The sequence below is a fragment of the Dendrobates tinctorius genome, unplaced genomic scaffold (genome assembly GCF_039654945.1).
Source record: "Dendrobates tinctorius isolate UK_male_01 unplaced genomic scaffold, ASM3965494v1 ptg000251l, whole genome shotgun sequence".
NCBI lineage: Eukaryota > Metazoa > Chordata > Amphibia > Anura > Dendrobatidae > Dendrobates > Dendrobates tinctorius.
In genome coordinates, this window is record NW_027361918.1 from 5855733 (window position 1) to 5882927 (window position 27195).

At 51.6% G+C, this 27195-nt stretch overlaps 2 protein-coding genes across 3 annotated transcripts in view; one reads left to right on the top strand and one right to left on the bottom strand.

Annotated features, from left to right (window-relative positions):
- Positions 1 to 7639: 7639 nt before the first annotated feature.
- LOC141065352 (uridine-cytidine kinase-like 1) lies at positions 7640 to 24878 on the bottom strand. Its single transcript, XM_073557788.1, has 15 exons — positions 24648 to 24878; positions 22365 to 22564; positions 22188 to 22294; positions 20661 to 20831; positions 20498 to 20569; positions 19088 to 19277; positions 18925 to 18986; positions 14542 to 14558; positions 9786 to 9884; positions 9615 to 9708; positions 9451 to 9513; positions 9012 to 9134; positions 8717 to 8824; positions 8414 to 8570; positions 7640 to 8269 (listed from the first exon to the last, which is right to left on the bottom strand). The coding sequence occupies exons 1-15, from the start codon at positions 24740 to 24742 to the stop codon at positions 8190 to 8192; spliced, it is 1638 nt and encodes a 545-aa protein (XP_073413889.1). The 5' UTR covers positions 24743 to 24878; the 3' UTR covers positions 7640 to 8189.
- A 2-nt stretch (positions 24879 to 24880) lies between these two features.
- Positions 24881 to 27195, top strand: part of DNAJC5G (DnaJ heat shock protein family (Hsp40) member C5 gamma) — a 34733-nt gene continuing 32418 nt past the window's right edge. The window contains exon 1 of one of the 2 annotated variants that reach the window (XM_073557792.1): positions 24881 to 25031. The gene's annotated coding sequence lies outside the window, so the exon portion shown is untranslated. Of the gene's footprint in view, positions 25032 to 25107; positions 25242 to 27195 lie in introns of those variants that run through there. The other variant, XM_073557791.1, reaches the window with a different exon arrangement.

Below are 27195 nucleotides of genomic sequence, written 5' to 3' on the forward strand. Positions count from 1 at the left end.
CTACTTCTCCAAGAAACTGTCGCCGGCCGAGCGTAATTACGATATTGGTAACAGGGAATTGTTGGCCATCAAGTTGGCATTTGAGGAATGGCGACACTTCTTGGAGGGGGCTGTCCATCAGATTACTGTCATAACAGACCATAAGAATCTACTTTATTTAGAGTCTGCTAAACGCCTGTCCCCCAGACAGGCTCGCTGGGCGTTATTCTTCACCCGGTTCAATTGTTTTGTGACATACCGACCAGGTTCTAAGAATACTAAGGCGGACGCCTTGTCCAGATGTTTTCCGGGTGGAGAGCCACGTGAAGATCCGGTGCCTATCCTCCAAAAGGGAGTTGTGGTCTCGGCTCTCACGACAGAGGTTGAGGCAGAGTTTGCTGATGCTCAGGAGGAGGTACCGCCGGATCTGCCTCCTAATAAATCGTTTGTGCCAATACACCTACGCTTAAAAGTGTTAGGGGAACATCACGATACTGTCCTGGCGGGTCACCCAGGAGTTAAGGGCACTCTGGAACTTGTATCACGTCGTTTTTGGTGGCCCAAAATCCGGCAGGACGTGGTCTCATATGTGTCAGCCTGTACCACGTGCGCACGGGCCAAGACACCACGCTCCCGTCCTGCTGGCACATTGCATCCTCTCTGTGTGCCCAGTAAGCCATGGACTGAGATTTTCATGGATTTCATTACGGATTTGCCCTCCTCGGCTGGGAACACGGTCATTCTGGTAATAGTTGATCGGTTCTCTAAAATGTCGCATTTCGTTGCTTCGCCATCTTTGACCAATGCGAAGACCCTTGCTCAGGTATTTATTTGCGAGGTGGTCAGACTTCATGGTGTCCCGTCTGACATTGTATCTGATAGAGGTACACAATTTGTGGCAAAATTTTGGAGAGCTTTTTGTTCACGCCTAGGGATTAAATTATCTCATTCATCGGCTTTCCATCCTCAGTCAAATGGGCAGACTGAGCGTATGAACCAAAACCTGGAACAATACTTACACTGTTTTGTGTCTGACAATCAGGAAGAGTGGTCGGCGTTTCTTCCTCTGGCTGAATTCGCGATAAACAATCATTATCAGGAATCGTCTGGGGAATCTCCTTTCTTTTGTGTTTATGGTCAACATCCCCAATTCTGTACCTTGCGCCAAGGGAGCTCTGCGGGCGTCCCTGAGGAGGACCAGTCGGGAGCACAATTGTCATCCGTTTGGAGGAGAGTAAAGCAGCGCTTGCTGAATGTAGGTTCTAGGTATAAACGTGTGGCTGATGGTAGACGTGTGCCTGGTCTGGACCTGTGTGTGGGTGATTGGGTGTGGTTGTCTACAAGGAACATCAAGCTCAAAATACCATCGCTTAAGTTGGGGCCCAGGTTCATTGGTCCATTTAGGATCTCCGCAATTATCAACCCTGTGGCATTTCGTTTAGAGTTACCTGCCGTATACAAGATACATAATGTGTTTCACAAGGCGTTACTTAAGAAAGTCGTGGGTGCTGTTGATGTTTCTCCCGTGCCACCACCTCCTGTCTTGGTGGATGGCACGTTGGAGTTTGAAGTGTCCAAGGTGGTTGACTCTCGGGTAGTGCGTCGCACTCTACAGTACCTGGTCCACTGGCGTGGCTATGGTCCTGAGGAGAGGACTTGGGTGCCGGCCTCGGACATACATGCGGACCGACTGATTACAGTGTTTCATCGCCGCCATCCGGACAAGCCGGGTCCTCGACATTGTGAGGTTCCTGGGGTCCCTCGTAGAAGGCGGGGTACTGTCATGACGGACACTGTTCGCACCAGGGTGTCCGGCAGACAGCGGCAATACCCCATCCTACCACATGGTTCTCAGCGGCGCTGGTTGGTCTTCTGATCCGGCTTGGATTGGGTTAACCAGGTTGTCATTCTGGCTGAGGGCTTAGCCACGCCCTCTGTCTTTAAATTGCCCTGTGTGACTATGGGCGTCGCCGACTATAGCTCTTGCCTTGTGCTAAGCGATACCGGTCTGGAGTGGTGGTCTAAGGAGCATACAGTTGCTGGTGTAGTATATTCCATTGTTGCCATTTTGCCTCCCTGTGTTGTATTATTTGGTTGTCCTTGCACATTACTGTATTCCCCTGTGTGTACGCGGTGTGGTGCATTTCCGTTATCCCTGTCCATACTTATTTGTGGGGTCTGGTGTTTAGTCTCCTCACTGGGTGGAGGGTTCAGCTTAGGGCTGGACAGGAGACAAGGACAGGGTGGAGGCCAAGGCAGGCACACCTTCAGTGTAAACCCTGGGTTGAGGGACAGACAGGGTTTCCCCTAGTCTGAGGGACACCGCAGGGGCCCCGGGGTTTCAGCCTAAAGTTACCTAGGCTTCCCATGACACTGTGAACGGCGTCCTCTTCAGGTCACCACAGATTGTGGGGACATCTCCCGTGTCCTGCGCCCTCTTCAGGTCACCACAGATTGTGGGGACATCACCCGTGTCCTGCGCCCTCTTCAGGACACCACAGAGTGCGGGGACATCTCCCGTGTATGGCGCCCTATTCCGGTCACCACAGATTGTGGGGGCATCTCTCGTGTACGGCGTCCTCTTCAGGACACCACAGATTGCGGGGTCATCTCCTGTATACGGCGTCCTCTTCAGGACACCACAGATTGCGGGGTCATCTCCTGTATACGGCGTCCTCTTCAGGACACCACAGATTGCGGGGTCATCTCCTGTATGCGGCGTCCTCTTCAGGACACCACAGATTGCGGGGTCATCTCCTGTATGCGGCGTCCTCTTCAGGACACCACAGATTGCGGGGTCATCTCCTGTATACGGCGTCCTCTTCAGGACACCATAGATTGCGGGGACATCTCCTGTGTACAGCGCCCTCTTCAGGTCACCACAGATTGCGGGGTATCTCCTGTGTACAGCGCCCTCTTCAGGTCACCACAGATTGCGGGGACATCTCCTGTGTACGGCGTCCTCTTCAGGTCACCACAGATTGCGGGGACATCTCCTGTGTACGGCGCCCTCTTCAGGTCACCACAGATTGCGGGGACTTCTCCTGAGTACGGCGCCATGTTCAGGTCACCACAGATTGCGGGGACATCTCCAGTGCACCCCTTCTGAGGAAGAAACCGAAACGCACGTTAAGGGGTACATTGCAGCGGCTTGGACTCTGGGTAAATATCTGCATCTTATAGCTTTCATGGAATTGTTCACTTTTCTATGCTATTGAGCATTTACTATATTCTATTAAGGATTGGCTATGGTGTGCAAAGAAATCTACATATAATTAACTTCAGGCTTTCTAGTGTTTTATATTTTAATATTACTATTGTGGTGTAGTAACCACTATGTCTGCTAGGGGGCGCTGTGTGGAGGTTCCAAGGGAGAGGATGTCTGGCAGAATCCTGAAGGATGGATGTGTATCTCAAAGTGGGTGGCTTTGAGATGGAGACTTAGTTTTGTGTCTTGATCAGCAGTGATACTGCTGAGGTGTTATTTCAAGGTATAAGGGAGAAGTCGCCAGGTAACTCGGGAGTTGGGCTGGCCAGTTACCTACAAACCCACCCAGGGGTGTGTCTGAAAACGCCTGTATTAAAAGCTATGTGAGTGTGTGAAGGACCTGTGATGAGGTCAGTCACGTGACCCGGTGGGCGTGGCTATAGACCATATAACGTGGCCAGGGTAGGTCACAGGGGGTGAATGCTGGGACCTGGTTGGTCCAGTGTGGAAGGTCCTGCAGCTCCAGCATTCCGCACACGTTCGTTCCCTCCAGGGAACTCTCAGGCACACATCGCCATTGCTCCCAGCCACTTCACACGTGCTGTCTGTGAGGAAGCTCCATCTCTGCAGGACCTTCCACACTGGACCAACCAGGTCCCAGCATTCACCCCCTGTGACCTACCTTGGCCTGAATTTATTGGAGGATCGTTTCTCTCATGTAGGTTTTATGCTCATTTACAAACTGATGGCGGTGAAACGTCTCAGAACAATTGTCCACCATTGCTCCAGGGCCCCATCCAACATCGTGCCCTGGCTGCGTCCACCATTGCGCCAGGGCCCCATCCAACATCGTGCCCTGGCTGCGCCCACCATTGCGCCAGGGCCCCATCCAACATCGTGCCCTGGCTGCGCCCACCATTGCGCCAGGGCCCCATCCAACATCTTGCCCTGGCTGCGCCCACCATTGCGCCAGGGCCCCATCCAACATCTTGCCCTGGCTGCGCCCACCATTGCGCCAGGGCCCCATCCAACATCGTGCCCTGGCTGCGCCCACCATTGCGCCAGGGCCCCATCCAACATTGTGCCTTGGCTGAGCCCACCATTGCGCCAGGGCCCCATCCAACATCGTGCCTTGGCTGAGCCCACCATTGCGCCAGGGCCCCATCCAACATCGTGCCTTGGCTGCGTCCACCATTGTGCCAGGGCCCCATCCAACATCGTGCCTTGGCTGCGTCCACCATTGTGCCATGGCCCCATCCAACATCGTGCCCTGGCTGCGCCCACCATTGTGCCAGAGCCCCATCCAACATCGTGCCCTGGCTGTTTCCACCATTGTCACAGGGCCACATCCAACAACATGCCAGGGCCACATCCAACATGGTGCCCTGGCTGTGCCCACCATTGTGCCAGGGCCCCATCCAACATGGTGTCCTGGCTGCGCCCACCATTGTGCCAGGGCCACATCCAACATCGTGCCCGGGCCACATCCACCATGGTGCCCTGGCTGCGCCCACCATTGTGTCAGGGGCACATGCCGCACATCTAACATCGTGCCCTGGCTGCACCCACCATTGTGCCAGGGCCCCATCCAACATCGTGCCCTGGCTGTGTCCACCATGGTGCCAGGGCCAAATCCACCATTGCCAGGGTCACATCCAACATTGTGCCCTGGCTGTGTCCACCATTGTGCCAGAGCCACATCCACCATTGCCAGGGTCACATCCAACATTGTGTCCTGGCTGCGTCCACCATTGTACAGATTACCCCTTTTCTTACAACAGTCTGCAAACATATGAGGAGACAATTGCTGGAGTTTTGGAGAGGGACGTTGTTCCATTCTTGTACATTCTAGTCTTATGTCGTATTGTCTATGCTGCACAGTTCTGCGTCTTTGCCGGATTTATCTTTTCATAATGCGCTTGGTGTTTTCTATTGGTGGAAGGTCTATACTACAGGTGGCTGGTTTATCACCCAAACTCTTTCTCTGAGGAGCTGTGCTATGTGATGGATGTAATTCGTGTCTTACCAATGTCCTGCTGAAATATACAAGGTCTTCCCTGACATAGAGCGTCATCTGCTCCATCCAGACGTCTATCACCTACATATAAAGCTCAACATTGATGGGGCCTTTCATGTGAGCGCTGCTCCTGCCATTCGAAGTAATGCTCCCTGTCATAGAAAAATTTAAATTCATAAAATCTCCTTCTGGAGATTGAGCTGACAAGCCAAACCCCGTTTGGAAGTAGGACCACATGGTGAACATACAGAGAGACAAAAGCTAATGGAACCCCCCTTTGAAGCAGAGGACCCCTGCAGAGGCTAGGCAATTGAATATTGGGGTTTTGTGTAGATCCGATATTTATGAGACCTAGATTTTCGTCGTCGTAGTGAAGAGACAAACGTGGCGCTTTAACTCACATCACCGTGGGGCCACTAGAATCCCTCAAATTGAATAAAGATCTGATAGACGAGGCTATACCTGTCATATTTGGTCTCTATAACGGTAAAATCATGATAGAAAATATTCCGTCAATATCTAAAGCCTGGGACCTTCAGGAGCAGAGATCATAAATGTTGGGAATATTATAAAATTGGAAGAAATCAAGGACATCCTACAATGCGACCCACATGAGGTCATATGAGCATAACTTAGGAGCTAATTAAAAGCAAAAACTGGGCCTGGATTACCGTCATTCTGTGGAAGTCATAGTTTGATGTGGGTAGCGTCCATGATTCCAATCGAAGTGCTTCCCCCTCCGCTAAGCTCTAAGGCCATTTCTGAGACCAAGTTTAGTAAGTTTCTTCTGTTATCTTTATTATTTTATGTAATGGTGTATATCACATTGTTCCCATGTTGTATCATCTTGTTTATAAGCGCTATCTATCTTTCCAGATTAAATATATAAAATGTGATCGCTCTGTTCCTCTTGCATTGTAAACTGCACCCCCGATGTCATGTGCTACATGTAACGGGTGTGTAATCGGCCTGTGTAAACAATTAGTGGTGGCAGCGAGTAGTTTTTTCGTTATTGTGGAGCTGGCAGTGACAGTACCAGGGTGGGTGGGTGTATATATTATATATATATATATATACACACACACACACACACACACACACACACACACACACACACACACACACACACACACAGAGTGTGTGTGTGTGTATATATATATATATATATATATATATATATTCCATACGTTCACTGTTAGCTCCACAATAACCGGCCTAGTAGTGGAAGCAGCCGCGGCCTTGTCCATCGCTCGTCAGTCAACTATGTAATTGTCCTAGAGATTGGAGGAAGCAGAGTTGCGTTACCTTGAAGAAAAGGTAAAAGCGGGTGGATCTCGTGCCTCCCGGCTGTGATCTTTGACACTGCCCATACATCAGAGACGTGAACTGTGTGCTGATAACCAGCTGGATGGTCCTCTTCTCCGGAGTTGGCAGGACACTGTGTTTGCGGCTTCCATACAAAAAATTTTCCGATCCTGCTGACCACATTCGCCTCCGTCTATTATAAATGATCTTTGGTCCCGAGGAGACGGCAGTGTTACTGGATTGGGCCGATATACGACTTCTTTACATGATGGAACTTTATGTTATATTTGTGGATCGCCTGGTCACCTGTGATCACAGACAAGGATTTCAGGAAACAATCCTGAGTCCATGCAGTGATTCATGCCTGTATGGAAAGCAGAGCGGCCTGAGATCACAAGGATCCAATACTGACCGCCAGCCTTATCCTTGTGCACATGGATTTCTCCAGTCTCATAAACTTTTGGTGATATTATGTGCTGTAGATGCGGGCTATTCAAAGTCTTTACAATTTTTTCGTTGAAGAACACTTTTCTGACATTGTACGACTATTTTTAGATGCAGTTGTTCGCAGATCAGTGACCGCCGACCATCTTTGCTTCAGAGAGACTCAGCCTCTCTCACATGCTTTTTATACACAGCTTGTGACCTAGTTAAACAGCAACCCGCCAGCAGTATTTCATTGGTGCCATTTACTAATCCAACCTTTTGTTAACCCCATTCCCAACTGTTCTGAGATGTGTTGCGGCCGTCAACTTCTAACTACATTTTTACAACTAAAATAGAGAAATGTCCAACGGTTGATCTGTTCTGTGTGATACAATAAGGAGACAAGAGATTTCCACATCACTGTGTCCTTCTTTTCTTTACATTCTACACCGCGCACCCAACTTTTCTGGAATCGTATTAACACACGATGTCTCCCTCGGCTATTTCTTAGGTGATCCACAACTTACTGCAAAGGTGGTCGCGCTCTCGGCCGCTAATTGATTTGCTTCACTTGAAACCTGTTCATCCAGTTCGAGTCACCTGAAATCAGGTGGGTCCCTCCCCCACCCCAAGTCGCTGGCTTTCTACTCCATCTATATCTAACACTAAAGGCTGAAATAAACCGGACACCTCCAGACGTGGCATAAAATAATAATAAAAGGTAGAATTTATTTTCCTACATAAAGTTGCCGAGCTGACAGTGGTCATATGGTGGCTCAGTCGTCACACAAAGCACAGACCCTGAACGGCAGCTGTATACTGAGAAGTGCTGATCCCTGACAGGTGCGGGGCTCCCCCCGTATATTGCAATATGGCAGCTGCTTCCACAGAAGACCAGGGCGGTGGCACAGAGTGTATGACTTATTGCAGGCCACTGACACTCCGACAGTCTTATATCTCTATGTCACGCCCATGTTTATGCTTCCATGATGGGCACTGGGTGTTAATCATTATGTCTCCAAATCAGAGTAACACACGTACTGCTAATGTGTAAGTGCTATAAGGTAGAGTCGCTCTGCGGCCATTGTGGAGTCATCAGTGGCACAAAGGTGGCGGCTGCATATCCCGGGGTCTGCGTCTGACCGCCACACATTCAGCTCCAGCTTCAAGAATGTCCAGGAGAGGGGTCAAGTGACTAATAAATAAGTGGAGGATTTGCCCGCAGGTCCTATGGGTCTTGGCACGTAACTACACTCAGTAGTCCATGTTGCACTCATCACCATCATACCAGTCAGACGGTGCATCAGTGCCAAAGAAACGGTCCCCGAAATTACCTGTAGAGGCAATAAAGGGTTACATGACCATATGGCATGGAGAGAGAGAATCAGTCCCGTTCTAGGGTGATATGGAAATGAAGAATGGACCACCCAGTAACACCCCAAGAGTGTGCACACGATATATAAAGGCCTCATTCTCACCGATGCCTGGGATTATATGAAACTCCTGGTTGACGCGTTTATCCACGGCAGTGGTGATGATGCGGACCCGTGGAAACGCGTATGCCACAGAGTGGACACCCATCTCTGCCATCAGCAATGAAATCAAGAAGATCTTGTCCTCTTGGACATCATGATCCTAAAAGAGCAAATAGAGAACATGACTGGAAAAGCAAAAAATACACAACCACCACCTGAGGAATCAACAACAGATGTAGTACAGATGGAGGACACAGCCAAGAGAGAAGCAGAGATGATAAGCACATCAGATGCGACATCACCTACCAGGAGGACACGTATGGCCATCATGGCAGCTGCCCCGGTTGACACCGTGCTGTCCATCAGGATGACATAATCCTCGCTGATCTCCTTTGGCAGTCGCAGGTAATGAAGCTATAAAGGTGTACAGTCAATGATATAAGCATCAATCACCAGGACAATCGGGAGGGTTTGGGGCAGGAGATGCCATATATTCTGCTCCGACCATTGACCCTCCTCTGTTATATGTCACAAACGTTGAGCAAAATGTTCGTCGCTGCCCACAGTACGTGGCTGACATGTGTCTAACATTCACCCTCACCTCTGGTTCTCCTGTATTGTGATTGGTCTGGATCAGGATCTTGCCCAAGCGGATGTCCTTACACACAGCGGTGAGGGCCTGCTCCATGGTCTCTCCAGCTCGGAGAATAGAGACCCCTGTGATCTGGAATCAAAGGACAGGTCTTGTCCCTAAAAAATGCTATGATCCCAAGTAACTCAACTTCCAGAAATGTTAGCCACATGGAAATACCATTCCTATCAGTACACAGCCATTATTGGCACACATCTTCATCTGCCCAGCTCCCTGGCAATCTGTGCAGTTCTGAGGGATCTCCTAAGACCACAGTCGTATCCACCACCACCATGTAAGTGGTCGTGACAGAACACCACAAGTTACCATACATGTGCCAATGGCGTCCATGTTCAGAAGGTTTTTTCCAGCTATGCGTGTCTGGAGATGTGCACACTTCAATACGTACCCGCTGACGATGGAACCTTTTGCCCTCATACAATGTCCCCTGTGGAGTCTCCACTGTCACGGGCTGAAAAAGGAGGGAAAAGAGCAATAATACTGTAACTACAAGGAATGGAGTCCACAATCAGAGACTGAGGGAGGCGGCGCAGTCAGACACACATCACTTACATTGAGTGGGAGGAAGGAGAGCGCATGCTCGATCAGGAGACGCATCAGACGCTTCGAGTAGAAGATGAACTCATCTCGATTGGTGTCCTTGTTCCTGGGTGAAGCAGCATTTTATTATTGGAGACCACGGTGGGGGTTGTGGTTGGGGTGGCTCACGTGCAGAGATCTTACCGGATAATGGTGTGCATCCCGCGCACTTGTGGGGTACTCTCAAGAACACTCAGAGTATCCGGAAGAGGCTGACCCTGATGAGCTGAGGCTAGTGCCGCTCTGATGGCAGAGATGGGGGAAGGGATAAGACAAACCAGAAAAAGAAAAAAACAACAACAACCCAAAAGTCACTATCACAAACCAAAGACATGCACTATAACACAACGGTTATATCCCCACGCTACTATCCAAGGCTTAGGGTGACTCCATGTCATCTCACGCACACCGCAGATCCTAAACGTGCTGTTAGTTGTGCTCTGAAATATCGGTGACATAAGAGGCTGGGAACAATACCGAGGCCAAAAGATGAAAGACACGAGGAGGGGGATAGATGAAAGACACAGGGAGGGGGGGTAGAACCAGCTCATCACATCTTCCTTCATTTCCTAAACACAATGTGCATTCCAGCCATGCTGAAATATCACAAACACCTCCAGTGGTGGCTGCGAGGATCTGTGCCATAAACCATCAATTTCAGATACATAATGCCTCCAAAAGCCTGTCTGCACTAAGATCCATACATTTATTCTGTAAGTACATTCATTAACACAGAAGATTGGCAACCAATTCACAGACAAAACGTAGCAGACAAGGTCCAGCCCAAACACTTCCAACATGGTCCAACCCAACGGACACAGCAAGACAACGAACATCCCAACAACTCCCAACATCAACGGTTACCTCAAAAACAATAAGCATTCCCACAACTTCCAACATCAATGGTCACCACAAAACAATGAGCATCCCAACAACTCCCAACATCAACAGTCACAAGACAATGAGCATCCCAACAACTCCCAATATGGTCCATTGCAACATCAATGGTCACTGTAAGACAATGAGCATCCCAACAACTCCCAAAATAGTCCAACCCAACATCAATGCGCAAGACAATGAGCATCCCAACAACTCCCAACATCAACAGTCACAAGAAAATGAGCATTCCAACAACTCCCAACATCAATGGTCACCGCAAGACAATGAGCATACCCACAACTCCCAACATCAACGGTCACCAAAAGACAATGAGCACCCCAACAACTCCCAACATCAACGGTCACCACAAGACAATGAGCACCCCAACATCAACGGTCACCACAAGACAATGAGCACCCCAACAACTCCCAACATCAACGGTCACCACAAGACAATGAGCACCCCAACAACTCCCAACATCAACGGTCACCACAAGACAATGAGCATCCCAACATCAACGGTCACCACAAGACAATGAGCATCCCAACATCAATAGTCAGCGCAAGACAATGAGCATACCCACAACTCCCAACATCAACAGTCACAAGACAATGAGCATCCCAACAACTCCCAACATCAATGGTCACCGCAAGACAATGAGCATACCCACAACTCCCAACATCAACAGTCACAAGACAATGAGCATACCCACAACTCCCAACATCAGCGGTCACCAAAAGACAATGAGCACCCCAACAACTCCCAACATCAACGGTCACCACAATACAATGAGAATCCCAACAACTGCCAACATCAATGGTCAGCTCAAGACACTGAGCATACCCACAACTCCCAACATCAACGGTCACCAAAAGACAATGAGCACCCCAACAACTCCCAACATCAACGGTCACCAAAAGACAATGAGCACCCCAACAACTCCCAACATCAACGGTCACCACAAGACAATGAGCATCCCAACATCAACGGTCACCACAAGACACTGAGCATCCCAACAACTCCCAACATCAATGGTCACCGCAAGACAATGAGCATACCCACAACTCCCAACATCAACGGTCACCAAAAGACAATGAGCATCCCAACAACTCCCAACATCAACGGTCACCAAAAGACAATGAGCATCCCAACAACTCCCAACATCAACGGTCACCACAAGACAATGAGCATCCCAACAACTCCCAACATCAACGGTCACCACAAGACAATGAGCATCCCAACATCAACGGTCACCACAAGACAATGAGCATCCCAACAACTCCCAACATCAATGGTCACCGCAAGACAATGAGCATACCCACAACTCCCAACATCAACGGTCACCGCAAGACAATGAGCACCCCAACAACTCCCAACATCAACGGTCACCACAAGACAATGTATAAGAGAAAACAAGGGCGGGGGCGCAGACATAGGGCTTCACCTGGTATAAATCAATTAAAATATAAAAGTACTCTGGAGTACTCACCCCTTATGGGTTGTGTTCAGACACAACCACTCAACGTTTGTTGCAGTCATATAGCTGCTGCAGAGCTCGTGTACTGTAACCTGAAGAGGTGCGGTTTGTCACCTCGAAACGCGTAGTTTCTGTAGTGCATATAATAAAGAACTTGAAAGATTTATATGGATTTCTGAAGAATTCTTATCACTAAAGCAGCGCGGATGCTCAGAAGTGCTTTTCTTGGATCCTCCACTTATGACACAAGACAATGAGCATTCCAACAACTCCCAACATGGTCCAACCCAACATCAATGCGCAAGACAATGAGCATCCCAACAACTCCCAACAGCAATTGACAATGCAAAACAATGAGCATTCCAACAATTTCCAATATGGTCCAACCCAACACCAACAATCACCACAAAACAATGAGCATCCCAACAACTCCCAACATGGTCCAACCCAACAATCAATAGAAGTCAATAAAAATGCCAACAACTGCAAACAAGGTCTAGCTCAACATCAATAGTCACTACAAGACAACAAAACAAAGACCCTGATCCAACACGATATGAACAGTCACTAACAGAGAATGAGCAGCCCATTGACAGCCTTCATCCCAAACAGCAGCCCAACATCAATGGTCAATATAGAACAACCACCTGCATAACAAGTCCCACTTCATCATCAACTGCTGCTGCACAATATCAGCCAACTACAATCACACAACAGCCCAACCCAACTACTAATTGTAACACAATGAACAGTTCATTCACTTCACCTGCAAAGAAGGGTTCTGGCGTCGTTGCTACTTGACCTAACAACTCCAGGCACCAAACAAGAAACTGCTGACCTCAAAATGTGCCACCACTACCGAACAAAACACCAAAGCACAACCTAATCCACCTCAACATCCCGTGTAATCAGAGGACAGCAGACAAGAACTACAAGACACTTTTCAATCCAGAAGCAGCCAGAACAACCCTCAGCCCGAGAGATCGCCACATGGTCCTCTCTTACGCACTCCTTGGATCTCGAGAGGAGACGTAACAAAATAGCATCCAAGTTAGACACGGAGGAGCAACACACTAGACAGCTCTAAGCAGTCACACCATCTGTGGCGTGACACAGGTGTATGTACTTGGCATGCACTGTTAACACGTCTGTGGAAAGTCACGCATGCAGAAAACAGGCGGCTCACATATCCCAGCGCTGCATCCTCTGCACAGTATGGCAGGAGAAGACATGGGGACACCATAAAAGGAAGAGACAAGAAATGAGGCAATGACTATGGAGATCTGGAGTCACTACTACAGGAGACAATGGCAGAGTAGCACCGCCGGCACCGAGGAGTGGCACCGCGGGTGCTGAGGAGTAGTATAGTGGGCGCCGAGGAATAGCACCAAGGGCACCGAGGAGTGGCACCACGGGTGCTGAGGAGTAGTACAGTGGGCGCCGAGGAATAGCACCAAGGGCACCGAGGAGTGGCACCACGGGTGCTGAGGAGTAGTACAGTGGGCGCCGAGGAATAGCACCAAGGGCACCGAGGAGTGGCACCACGTGTGCTGAGGAGTAGTACAGTGGGCGCCGAGGAATAGCACCAAGGGCACCGAGGAGTAGCACCGCAGGTTCTCAGGAGTAGCACAATGGGCGCCGAGGAGTATCACAGTGGGCGTCGATGAGTAGCACAGTAGGCGCTGAGGAGAAGCACCGCGGGTGCTGAGGAGTAGCACAGTGGGCGCCGAGGAGTAGCACAGTGGGCGCCGAGGAGTAGCACCGAGGGCACAGAGGAGTGGCACCGAGGGCACAGAGGAGTGGCACCGAGGGCACAGAGGAGCAGCACAGTGAGTGCTGAGGAGAAGCACCGCCAATGCTGAGGAGCAGCAGAGTGGGCACCGAGGAGTAGCACCACGGGCGCCGAGGAATAGCACCGCGGGCACCGAAGAGTAGCACCGCGGGCACCGAAGAGTAGCACCGCGGGCACCGAAGAGTAGCACCGCAGGTGCTCAGGAGTAGCACAATGGGCGCCGAGGAGTAGCACAGTGGGCGTCGAGGAATAGCAACACCGGCACCGAGGAGTAGCACAGTGGGCGCTGAGGAGAAGCACCGCGGGTGCTGAGGAGTAGCACACAGGGCGCCGAGGAGTAGCACCGAGGGCACAGAGAAGTGGCACCGCAGGCACAGAGGAGAAGCACCGCCGGTGCTGAAGAGTAGCAGAGTAGGCGCCGAGGAGTAGCACTACGGGTGCTGAGGAGTAGCACAGTTGGCACTGAAGAGTAACAGTGGGAAATGAGTAGCACTGCGAGCACCGAGGAGCAGCACCGCGAACACTGAAGTGCGGCACCGCAGGTACCGAGGAGCAGCACCGCAGGTACCGAGGAGCAGCACCGCAGGTACAGAGGAGCAGCACCGCCGGCACTGAAGAACTCTGGCCTTCACCATATTTTGCAGTTCTTAAAAATCAAACTCTTCCTATCCAGTAAAATATTTAGTGAAGCCACAACCCCCCTCCATACACCCAATGCCGCACCACCCGCCATGTACGACCCACAGTCCTACCTTACTGTGATCTCCCGCTGACACAAAGAACAGGTCAACCAAGGGTTAACGTCACAGCACGCAGGATCACACGGGATGGTTAGAGAAAGAGAAGGAAAACAATATGAAACAGGAATAAAGGAGAGCAACGGAGGAGACAGCAAGACAGAGGGTGACCGCTGCGAAAGAGAGTGCCAGAAAGAGAATGCCAGAGAGGGTGAGGGATAACGATCAGAAAAGATGGGAGATGATGAGATACGAAAACGCATGAGGAAGAGAGATCATGAGGTAAAAGAGCGCAGAGAGAAGAGCGATCATGAGGTAGAGAGCGCAGGGAGAAGAGCGATCATGAGGTAGAGAGCGCAGGGAGAAGAGCGATCATGAGGTAGAGAGCGCAGAGAGAAGAGCGATCATGAGGTAAAAGTGCGGAGAGAAGAGCGATCATGAGGAAGAGAGCGCAGGAAGAAGAGCGATCATGAGGTAGAGAGCGCAGGAAGAAGAGAGCGCATGAAAAAGAGCAATCATGAGGCAGAGAGCGCAGGAAGAAGAGAGATCATGAGGTAAAAGAGCGCAGGAAGAAGAGAGATCATGAGGTAAAAGAGCGCAGAGAGAAGAGCGATTATGAGGTAGAGAGCGCAGAGAGAAGAGCGATCATGAGGTAAAAGAGCGCAGAGAGAAGAGCGATCATGAGGTAAAAGAGTGCAGAGAGAAGAGCGATCATGAGGTAGAGAGCGCAGGGAGAAGAGTGATCATGAGGTAGAGAGCGCATGAAAGAGCAATCATGAGGCAGAGAGCGCAGGAAGAAGAGAGATCATGAGGTAAAAGAGCGCAGAGAGAAGAGCGATCATGAGGTAAAAGAGTGCAGAGAGAAGAGCGATCATGAGGTAGAGAGCGCAGAGAGAAAAGCGATCATGAGGTAGAAAGCGCAGGAAGAAGAGCGATCATGAGGTAGAGAGCGCATGAAAGAGCGATCATGAGACAGAGAGCGCAGGAAGAAGAGAGATCATGAGGTAAAAGAGCGCAGAGAGAAGAGCGATCATGAGGTAAAAGAGTGCAGAGAGAAGAGCGATCATGAGGTAGAGAGCGCAGGGAGAAGAGCGATCATGAGGTAGAGAGCGCAGGAAGAAGAGCGATCATGAGGTAGAGAGCGCAGAGAGAAGAGCGATCATGAGGTATGAGTGCAGAGAGAAGAGCGATCATGAGGTAAAAGAGTGCAGAGAGAAGAGCGATCATGAGGTAAAAGAGTGCAGAGAGAAGAGCGATCATGAGGTAAAAGAGCGCAGGAAGAAGAGCGATCATGAGGTAGAGAGTGCATGAAAGAGAGCAATCATGAGGCAGAGAGCGCAGGAAGAAGAGCGATCATGAGGTAGAGAGTGCATGAAAGAGCAATCATGAGGCAGAGAGCGCAGGAAGAAGAGAGATCATGAGGTAAAAGAGCGCAGAGAGAAGAGCGATCATGAGGTAAAAGAGTGCAGAGAGAAGAGCGATCATGAGGTAGAGAGCGCAGAGAGAAAAGTGATCATGAGGTAGAGAGCGCAGGAAGAAGAGCGATCATGAGGTACAGAGCGCATGAAAGAGCGATCATGAGACAGAGAGCGCAGGAAGAAGAGAGATCATGAGGTAAAAGAGCGCAGAGAGAAGAGCGATCATGAGGTAAAAGAGTGCAGAGAGAAGAGCGATCATGAGGTAGAGAGCGCAGGGAGAAGAGCGATCATGAGGTAGAGAGCGCAGGAAGAAGAGCGATCATGAGGTAGAGAGCGCAGGAAGAAGAGCGATCATGAGGTAGAGAGCGCAGGAAGAAGAGCGATCATGAGGTAGAGAGCGCAGAGAGAAGAGCGATCATGAGGTAGAGAGCGCAGAGAGAAGAGCGATCATGAGGTAAAGGGCTGTGGAGTCGGAGTCGTGGAGTCGGAGTCGGTGCTCATATTGGTGGAGTCGGAGTTGGAGTCGGTATAAAATGGACCGACTCCGACTCCTAAAATATATAATAAATTGGGTACAGTAGTTCAATGCAGGATGTGCTGAATATTTTTTCATAGGAGTTTGGGAAAGTTATGAAATGTCCTATAAATGGCTGCTATATTCCTGATCTAAGGCTACATTCACACACAGCGTTTTTCCTGCGTTTTTTGAGGATCCTTTTTTCAGCTGCAAAAGTTGATCATCTTTTTAAAAAACTGCATCACCTGAAAGGTTTTTGAGCTCATAGATAATGTTTTCAATAGCAAAAGCAGATTAGAAATCTGCTCTATCCATTTATCCATATCTGTCTATCCATATTGTATCTGTACCAAAAAGAATGAAAACCGGGTAGTACACCAATATATATTCTGTTCTATCTAAATATCTTGATTATGGGATCATAAAAATGATTAAATGTCTGAGGTTCACATTGTACTACAATAAATTTTTCACTTAAATATAAGCAATATGTGTGGGAGTCGGAGTCGTGGAGTCGGTGTAAGGGAAATTGAGGAGTCGGAGTTGGAGTTGGAGTTGGAGTCGGTGTAAGGGAAATTGAGGAGTCGGAGTCGCAGGTTTGGCTTACCGACTCCACAGCCCTGGGTAAAAGAGTGCAGAGAGAAGAGCAATCATGAGGTAAAAGAGTGCAGAGAGAAGAGCGATCATGAGGTAAAAGAGTGCAGAGAGAAGAGCGATCATGAGGTAAAAGAGCGCAGGAAGAAGAGCGATCATGAGGTAGAGAGTGCAGAGAGAAGAGCGATCATGAGGTAAAAGAGCGCAGGAAGAAGAGCGATCATGAGGTAGAGAGTGCATGAAAGAGAGCAATCATGAGGCAGAGAGCGCAGGAAGAAGAGAGATCATGAGGTAGAGAGCGCATGACAGAGAGCAATCGAGGCAGAGAGCGCAGGAAGAAGAGAGATCATGAGATAAAAGAGCGCAGGGACAAGAGCGATCATGAGGTAGAAAGCGCAGGAGGAAGAGCGATCATGAGGTAGAAAGCGCAGGAAGAAGAGAGAACAGGAAGAAGAGCTATCATGTGGTTGAGAGCGCAGAAAGAAGAGTGATCATGAGGTAGAGAACAGGAAGAGCGATCATGAGGTAAGAGTGCAGGAAGAAGAGCGATCATGAGGTAAAGAGTGAAGGAAGAAGAGCATTCATGAGGTAGAGCGTGCAGAAGGAATAAAGATCATGAGGTAAGAGTGAAGGAAGAAGCGCAATCATGAGGTAGAGAGCGCAGGAAGAAGAGCGATCAGGCGGTAGAGAGTGTTGGAGGAAGAACGATCAATGAGGTTGAAAGCACACGAAGGAGAGCGATCATGAGGTAGAGAGCGCAGGAGGAAGAGCGATCATGAGGTCGAAAGCGCAGGAAGAAGAGCAATGATGAGGTAGAGAGCGCAGGAAGAAGAGCGATCATGAGGTGGAGAGTGCAGGAGGAAAAACGATCATGAGGTAGAGAGCGCAGGAGGAATAAAGATCATGAGGTAAGAGTGCAGGAAGAAGAGCGACCATGAGGTAAGAGTAGGAAGAAGAGCGATCGTGATGTAGAGAGCGCAGGAAGAAGAGCGATCATGAGGTAGAGACCGCAGAAAGACGAGCGATCATGAGGTAAAAGTGCAGGAAGAGCGATCATGATGTAGAGAGTGCAGGAAGAAGAGCGATCATGAGGTAGAGACCGCAGGAAGACGAGTGATCATGAGGTAAAAGTGCAGGAAGAAGAGCGACCATGAGGTAGAGAGCGCAGAACGAAGAGTGATCATGAGGTAAGAGTGCAGGAAGGAGAGCGATCATGAGGTAGAGAGCACAGGAGGAAGAGCGATCATGAGGTAGAGAGCGCAGGAGGAAGAGCGATCATGAGGTAGAGAGCGCAGGAAGAAGAGCGATCATGAGGTAGAGAGCGCAGGAAGAAGAGCGATCATGAGGTAGAGAGCGCAGGAAGAAGAGCGATCATGAGGTAGAGAGCGCAGGAAGAAGAGCGATCATGAGGTAGAGAGCGCAGGAAGAAGAGCGATCATGAGGTAGAGAGCGCAGGAAGAAGAGCGATCATGAAGCAAGATCGTAAAATGAAGGTGGCGTGGCATGCAAGCGTGCTCAGAGTGTTACGGTGATGTCATGCTATCCGGTCTCATTATCCTCCGTGGCTGTTCAGGGTTACAGTATTCACCTCCACATGGCAGCCTGCAGTGCTCAGGTGGGACAAGGCATAGTGCACATGGTCAGACGTATGTACTACGTCCCAGTCACAGTGGTACTCGGGCAAGAAGAACAGGCGGGAACTGGGGGGACATTACATTCACCTGCACCATACACAGGCAAGGCGGCAGAGCGGCTGCGGAGGGTCCGGTATGACAGCACCAGATGGCACCTGGCAGCACCACGTCAGCCGCACTCAGCGCATGAACAGAAGTATCACCTGGAGGGGGCGCTGCGCTGGACGGGACTCACCTTCTCCAGCTGACTGTGCACGTGCTGAACAATGAGGTCCAGAGCCACAGAGTTCTCCCCCCCTATAACACAGAACAATCCATAGTATTACATCAGGTGTATATACACCTCCGGTATACAGGTGGGAGGTCAGGGTCACATGACCTCACAGGGTGCAGATTACCTCTGGGCACCACGATATCTGCCAGCTGTACGGTGGGCTCGATATACTGCTCGAACGCCGGCTTCACAAACTTATTGTATTGCTTGATCACCCCGACAATGTCGCGGCCGCGCTCGGTGATGTCTCGCTTCAATCGCCGCACCAGCCGAATGTCAGAGTCTGTGTCTACAAACACCTTCATGTCTAAAAGCTGGAGGAAAGCAAAATCACGTAATGGAGCACATACCACCCCAGCGTGCAGAAAAGAGACGGGAGAGAGGTGCAGGGAGCGCGCCCAGACACCGGGCGAGGCAGGCAGCGCGCCGGACACCGGGCGAGACAGGGAGCGCGCCTGGACACCAGAGGAGGCGAAGGGCGAGGCGGAGAGCGTGCCCGTACACCAGGCGAGGCAGGGAGTGTGCCTGGACACCAGAGGAGGCGAAGGGCGAGGCAGAGAGCGTGCCCGTACACCAGGCGAGGCAGGGAGTGCGCCTGGACACCAGACGAGGCGAAGGGGCAAAGAGAGTAGGGGAGCACGCCCAGACGCTGGGCGAGGCAGGGAGCGCGCCTGGACACCAGAGGAGGCGAAGGGCGAGGCGGAGAGCGTGCCCATACACCAGGCGAGGCAGGGAGTGTGCCTGGACACCAGAGGAGGCGAAGGGCGAGGCAGAGAGCGTGCCCGTACACCAGGCGAGGCAGGGAGTGCGCCTGGACACCAGAGGAGGCGAAGGGCGAGGCGGAGAGCGTGCCCGTACACCAGGCGAGGCAGGGAGTGCGCCTGGACACCAGAGGAGGCGAAGGGCGAGGCGGAGAGCGTGCCCGTACACCAGGCGAGGCAAGGAGTGCGCCTGGACACCAGACGAGGCGAAGGGGCAAAGAGAGTAGGGGAGCACGCCCAGACGCTGGGTGAGGTGGGGAGCGTGCCCAGACGCCGGGCGAGGCAGGGAGCGCGCCCGGACACCGGGTTAGGCGGGTAGAGCGCCCGGACGCCAGGCGAGGCAGGGAGCGCGCCCGGACACTAGGCGAGGCGGGGAGCTCGCCCGGATATCGGGTGAAGCAGGGAGCGCACCCAAACACCGGGCGAGTCGGGGAGCACACCCAGACACCAGGCGAGTTGGGGAAACACTGGGCAAAGGCAGTAGGGGAGCGCGCCCAGACGCTGGGTGAAGCGGGGAGCATGCCCAGATACCGGGCAAGGCGGGGAGCGTCCCCAGACACCAGGCGAGTTGGGGGAAACGCTGGGCAAAGGGAGTAGGGGAGCGCGCCCAGATGCTGGGTGAGGTGGGAAGAGCGCTCAGACACTGGGTGAGGCGGAGAGTGTGCTCAGATGCCAGGCGAAGCAGGGAACGCGCCCAGACACCGGGCAGCACGTCAGGACACCAGGGAGCCCAGATACAAAGCTCGGAGATGAGAAGAGGCCGTTGATTTTACCTTCAGAAGCTCCTTATTGGCAAAGGAGAGAATTCCCTCAAATATGACAACATTGGCGCCATAAACGGTTTTCTGCAGGAGTAGAGAGGACAGGGTCATACATTGGTGAAGGGTGGTCTTACACTGGGGGGCTCCCATGTAAAGTCACTGTGGGGTCACTCACCCAGTCCTTGCGGCGGCTGTGTGTGGTGAAGTCATACACCGGCACTTTCACGCTCTTCCCCTTCTTCAGTTTGCGCAGGACGCTGACCAGAAGATCGAAGTCAAACGCATCAGGGTGATCGAAGTTATACTCATTCCTGGCGGCCAAATCCTGCTGCTCCTTAGTGAGGATCTGGGAGAACACAGTCAGTAAGAACCATGAGCTCCACCACCCACCCCCGATGGCAAAGATCCGGGCCCAGCCCCGAGCACCATGAGCTCCACCACCCAGCCCCGAGCACCATAAGCTCCACCACCCAGCCCCGAGCACCATAAGCTCCACCACCCAGCCCCGAGCACCATAAGCTCCACCACCCAGCCCCGAGCACCATAGATCCGGGCCCAGCCCCGAGCACCATAGATCCGGGCCCAGCCCTGAGCACCATAGATCCGGGCCCAGCCCCGAGCACCATAGATCCGGGCCCAGCCCCGAGCACCATAGATCCGGGCCCAGCCCCGAGCACCATAGATCCGGGCCCAGCCCCGAGCACCATAGATCCGGGCCCAACCCCGAGCACCATAGATCCAAGCCCAGCCCTGAGCACCATAGATCCGGGCCCAGCCCCGAGCACCAGGGCTGTGGAGTCGGAGTCGGAGTCGTGGAGTCGGAGTCGGAGCTCATTTTGGTGGAGTCGGAGTTGGAGTCGGTATAAAATGGACCGACTCCGACTCCTAAAGTATATAATAAATTGGGTACAGTAATTCAATGCAGGATGTGCTGAATATTTTTTCATAGGAGTTTGGGAAAGTTATGAAATGTCCTATAAATGGCTGTTATATTCCTGATCTAAGGCTACATTCACACACAGCGTTTTTCCTGTGTTTTTTGAGGATACGTTTTTCAGCTGCAAAAGTTGATCATCTTTTTAAAAAACTGCATCACCTGAAAGGTTTTTGAGCTCATAGATAATGTTACTCAATAGCAAAAGCAGATTAGAAATCTGCTCTATCTATCCATTTATCCATATCTGTCTATCTATATCGTATCTGTACCAAAAAGAATGAAAACCGGGTAGTACACCAATATATATTCTGTTCTATCTAAATATCTTGATTATTGGATCATAAAAATGATTAAATGTCTGAGGTTCACATTGTACTACAATACATTTTTCACTTAAATATAAGCAATATGTGTGGGAGTCGGAGTCGGAGTCGTGGAGTCAGAGTTGGAGTCGGTGTAAGGGAAATTGAGGAGTCGGAGTCGCAGGTTTGGCTTACCGACTCCACAGCCCTGCCGAGCACCATAGATCCGGACCCAGCCTCGAGCACCTTAGATCCAGGCTCGGCCCCGGGCACCACAGATCCCGACTCAGGGAGCTACCAGGGGTCGTGGCGCCACCTGGTAGCTGGAAAAGGGAGAACACCACAGAAGGGGTGGACCCTGAATTTCAGGAATGTGGTGTGATGACATCACCATAGCGGAGGAGTGACACAGAGCGGTAACGGCGGGCATACACCCTCTCGGCGGTAATAGGGGGGCTCCCACCTTATAGAAGCAGTCCATGGACAGCAGCACCACCCACGGCACGTCCAGAGCTTCTATAATCCTATTGGCCACGGTCGTCTTCCCCGACGCGCTGCCACCGCACAGACCTGGAAGAGAGAATCATGGGTGTTAGACTGGCGCATTGCGAGGCCACGCTGTACCGCCACTCCGACTCACCGATCACAAAAGCCTCCTTGAAAGGGGTCCCTGACTCATTGTACCAGGGAGGGCGTCCGGCCGTGTAGATGGTCCTCTTACTGGTGCGCAACAACGGAGGTTCCGTTTTACTCTGACTGGTGGTGCGTTTCCGGGGTGACAGAGACGGGGTGAGAGGCAGTCGGGTGAGCAGGGTGTCCAGAGAGTCCTCGCCACTGTCACTGACAGCAAGAAGGAGAGAAGTCAATGTTCACCTCCTCCATCCATCCCTGCATTCCACCTCGCCGATCCTCCCCAACATGAGATACTCCGTCCACCACAGTGGAAAGGGTCTGAGGTATTCCGCCCACCACAGTGGAAAGGGTCTGAGGTACTCCACCCACCACATGGGGAAAGGGTCTAAGGTATTCCGCCCACCACAGGGGGAAGGGTCTGAGATACTGCGCCCACCACAGGGGGAAGGGTCTGAGATACTCCGCCCACCAGAGGGGGAAGGGTCTGAGATACTCCGCCCACCAGAGGGGGAAGGGCCTAAGGTACTCCGCCCACCACAGGGGGAAGGGCCTAAGGTACTCCACCCACCACAGGGGGAAGGGTCTGAGGAACTCTGCCCACCACAGGGGGAAGGGCCTGAGGTATTCCGCCCACCACAGGGGGAAGGGTCCGCGATACTCCGCCCACCACAGGGGGAAGGGCCTGAGATACTCCGCCCACCACAGGGGGAAGGGCCTAAGGTACTCCGCCCACCACAGGGGGAAGAGTCTGAGGTATTCCGCCCATCACAGGGGGAAGGGTCTGAGATACTCCGCCCACCACAGGGGGAAGAGTCTGAGGTATTCAGCCCATCACAGGGGGAAGGGTCTGAGGTATTCAGCCCATCACAGGGGAAAGGGCCTAAGGTACTCCGCCCACCACAGGGGGAAGGGCCTAAGCTACTCCGCCCACCACAGGGGGAAGAGTCTGAGGTATTCCGCCCATCACAGGGGGAAGGGTCTGAGATACTCCGCCCACCACAGGGGGTAGGGCCTGAGGTATTCCGCCCACCACAGGGGGAAGGGTCTGAGATACTCCACCCACCACAGGGGGAAGGGTCTGAGATACTCCACCCACCACAGGGGGAAGGGTCTGAGATACTCCACCCACCACAGGGGGAAGGGTCTGAGATACTCTACCCACCACAGGGGGAAGGGTCTGAGATACTCCACCCACCACAGGGGGAAGGGTCTGAGATACACCGCCCACAACAGGGGGAAGGGTCTGAGATACTCCGCCCACCACAGGGGGTAGGGCCTGAGGTATTCCGCCCACCACAGGGGGAAGGGTCTGAGATACTCCACCCACCACAGGGGGAAGGGTCTGAGATACTCCACCCACCACAGGGGGAAGGGTCTGAGATACTCCACCCACCACAGGGGGAAGGGTCTGAGATACTCCACCCACCACAGGGGGAAGGGTCTGAGATACTCCACCCACCACAGGGGGAAGGGTCTGAGATACACCGCCCACCACAGGGGGAAGGGCCTGAGGTATTCTGCCCATCACAGGGGGAAAGGTCTAAGATACTCCGCCCACAACAGGGGGAAGGGCCTGAGGTATTCTGCCCATCACAGGGGGAAGGGTCTAAGATACTCCGCCCACAACAGGGGGAAGGGTCTGAGATACTCCGCCCACCACAGGGAGAAGGGTCTGAGGTACGCCGCCCACCACTGGGGGAAGGCTCTAAGATACTCCGCCCACAAGAGGGGGAAGGGCCTGAGGTATTCCGCCCATCACAGGGGGAAGGGTCTGAGATACTCCGCCCACCACAGGGAGAAGGGTCTGAGATACTCCGCCCACCACAGGGGGAAAGCTCTAAGATACTCCGCCCACAACAGGGGTAAGGGCCTGAGGTATTCCCATCACAGGGGGAAGGGTCTGAGATACTCCGCCCACCACAGGGGGAAGGGTCTAAGATACTCCGCCCATCACAGGGGGAAGGGCCTGAGGTACTCCGCCCATCACAGGGGGAAGGGCCTGAGGTACTCCGCCCATCACTGGGGGAAGGGCCTGAGGTACTCCGCCCATCACAGGGGGAAGGGTCTAAGATACTCCGCCCATCACAGGGGGAAGGGTCTAAGATACTCCGCCCATCACAGGGGGAAGGGCCTGAGGTACTCCGCCCATCACTGGGGGAAGGGCCTGAGGTACTCCGCCCACCACAGGGTGAAGTTGTATCCTCACACACTCCGCCCAGCAGGGGGCACTGAGGAGTCGCACATTTCCCGGACATCGCCATATACAGTGCCGCCCGCGTCTGCTCCGCACCTGTGTGTCCGCCCTCGCCCAGGCTCCCCCTCCATTTCCCCACAGCCTCTCTTCTCTACCGCTCTCTTCTCCATGCCGGAACAAGTGCGCTGCATCTCAGACTACAAGTTCCGGCGTTCAATGCGTCTGGTGACGTCATTTCCCGGCGTCCCCCGCGTCATTCCGACTACTGGAGAGAGCAGAGGATCACGTGTGACCAACCAGATCGCTGCTTTGATCTAAACACATGAAAACAAGAATGTGATTGGTGACTTTGTCTCCTATGCTGCTTCAGTGCCACACCTGATTGGTGGAAACTGAGGACTGAACATGTGACTTCCTACAGCACAACCTATACAAGAAACGGTGTCGGGGCGGTGCGGTACCGGAGGAGGTGTCGGGGAGGTAAATTCACATTTTGCCCTTACTAAATATGGCTGCCGGGGAAGCAGGCACCTGCTTATCATGTGACCGATGTTACTTCCGGTGGGTGTGGTCGTTAGTGGCTGTTCCCGGAGGTGGGCGGGGCAGAGTATTTCCGAACTTCCGGGAGCTGAAAGCGAGAACACATAGAGGAACCTGAGGGAGCGGCCGAGACCGGACACCGGGACATACGTGTGTATACTGCCCTGCGGTATCTGTACACCCCACAGCCGCACCGTGCACACTGCATTATTATCCTCCACAGCTGCAGTCACTATTCTGCGGTTACATCTGTCTCATCCTCCAGTCACCTCCAGAGCTGCAGTCACTATTCTGCTGTTACATCTGTCTCATCCTCCAGTCACCTCCAGAGCTGCAGTCACTATTCTGCTGTTACATCTGTCTCATCCTCCAGTCACCTCCAGAGCTGCAGTCACTATTCTGCTGTTACATGGTGTCTCATCCTCCAGTCACCTCCAGAGCTGCAGTCACTATTCTGCTGTTACATCATGTCTTATCCTCCAGTCACCTCCAGAGCTGCGCTCACTATTCTGCTGTTACATCATGTCTTATCCTCCAGTCACCTCCAGAGCTGCAGTCACTATTCTCCTGTTACATCATATCTTATCCTCCAGTCACCTCCAGAGCTGCAGTCACTATTCTCCTGTTACATCATATCTTATCCTCCAGTCACCTCCAGAGCTGCAGTCACTATTCTGCTGTTACATCTGTCTCATCCTCCAGTCACCTCCAAAGCTGCAGTCACTATTCTGCTGTTACATCGTGTCTTATCCTCCAGTCACCTCCAGAGCTGCAGTCACTATTCTCCTGTTACATATCTTATCCTCCAGTCACCTCCAGAGCTGCAGTCACTATTCTGCTGTTACATCGTGTCTTATCCTCCAGTCACCTCCAGAGCTGCAGTCACTATTCTGCTGTTACATCGTGTCTTATCCTCCAGTCACCTCCAGAGCTGCAATCACTATTCTCCTGTTACATCATATCATCCTCCAGTCACTTCCAGAGCTGCAGTCAATATTCTGCTGTTACATCATTTCTTATCCTCCAGTCACCTCCAGAGCTGCAGTCACTATTCTGCTGTTACATGGTGTCATACTCCAGTCACCTCCAGAGCTGCAGTCACTATTCTGCTGTTACATCATGTCTTATCCTCCAGTCACCTCCAGAGCTGCAGTCACTATTCTGCTGTTAAATCATGTCTTATCCTCCAACTCTTTTATTTTACAAAATTATCAAAATTACACTCAGAAACAAACCACAATACATAAACTAAAGAAAACCAACATAGACAGACATAAAATGTGCAAAACATGCGCAAACAACTGAAAGTCCAAATCCTTTCCTTGTCCTCCACTGAGCTCGGCAGCTTAGGGTCCCCCAGCAGGAATCCACTTAAAAGAAAATACAAAGAAACATAAACCCCTCTCCCCACTCTCACTCCATTCACCCCCATTCACCCCCATTCACACCTCACCGATTTTACTGGTTTACTATTTACAATTTTACTATTTACAAAAACCAAACGAAAATAACCCTTTCCTGGCCCTCCGCCTTGAAAAAAACAAGAACTCTGCCACTTTGGCCGACAAACCTTACCTCCTATTACACAGCAAAGATTTTTTTTTTTTTTTTTTTTTTTTTTTTTTTTCCTCTCCCACACATGGCAACAAGTTCGCAGCCTTTTTTTCCCACCACCTTGCACCGCAGGTCCTACAAGTTTGTAGCCTTGTCACTGCAAAATCTGGTCCACGAAAGTTTATGGCCTTTTGATTCCACACAAAAATTATTTCCAGGGTCCGCAGAGTCTACTTCTCCTGCCCTGCTCCTCTGCTCCTTCATGTTGCTCTTGGCATCCGGTCATCCATCCACCACCCCCCATGCACCCCCCTCCCAACCTGACTACACCCCATCCACACATTCTAACTAAAAAAACAAAAAAAAACGTGTGTTATATGTTTTTCCTTTTACCAAAGCACAACCAAAAGACATTTTCCAAAACTCTCAATACCATCCCATCTACTTACGCATTAATATACAAACTAAACACAGCATTTACATACCCAAGGCCCAAGTTTGGCACCTGTAAGCCCAATATCCATTATATGTCCTGTTTTTAAAACAAAAA

Coding starts and splice junctions, on each gene's coding strand:
- LOC141065352 (XM_073557788.1), bottom strand. CDS start 24,742: ATGCAGCGCACTTGTTCCGGCATGGAGAAGAGAGCGGTAGAGAAGAGA. Junction 20,570..20,660: donor ACAGCCGCCGCAAGGACTGG/GTGAGTGACCCC, acceptor CTACTCCTGCAG/AAAACCGTTTATGGCGCCAA. Junction 9,709..9,785: donor GGGATGCACACCATTATCCG/GTAAGATCTCTG, acceptor TGCTTCACCCAG/GAACAAGGACACCAATCGAG.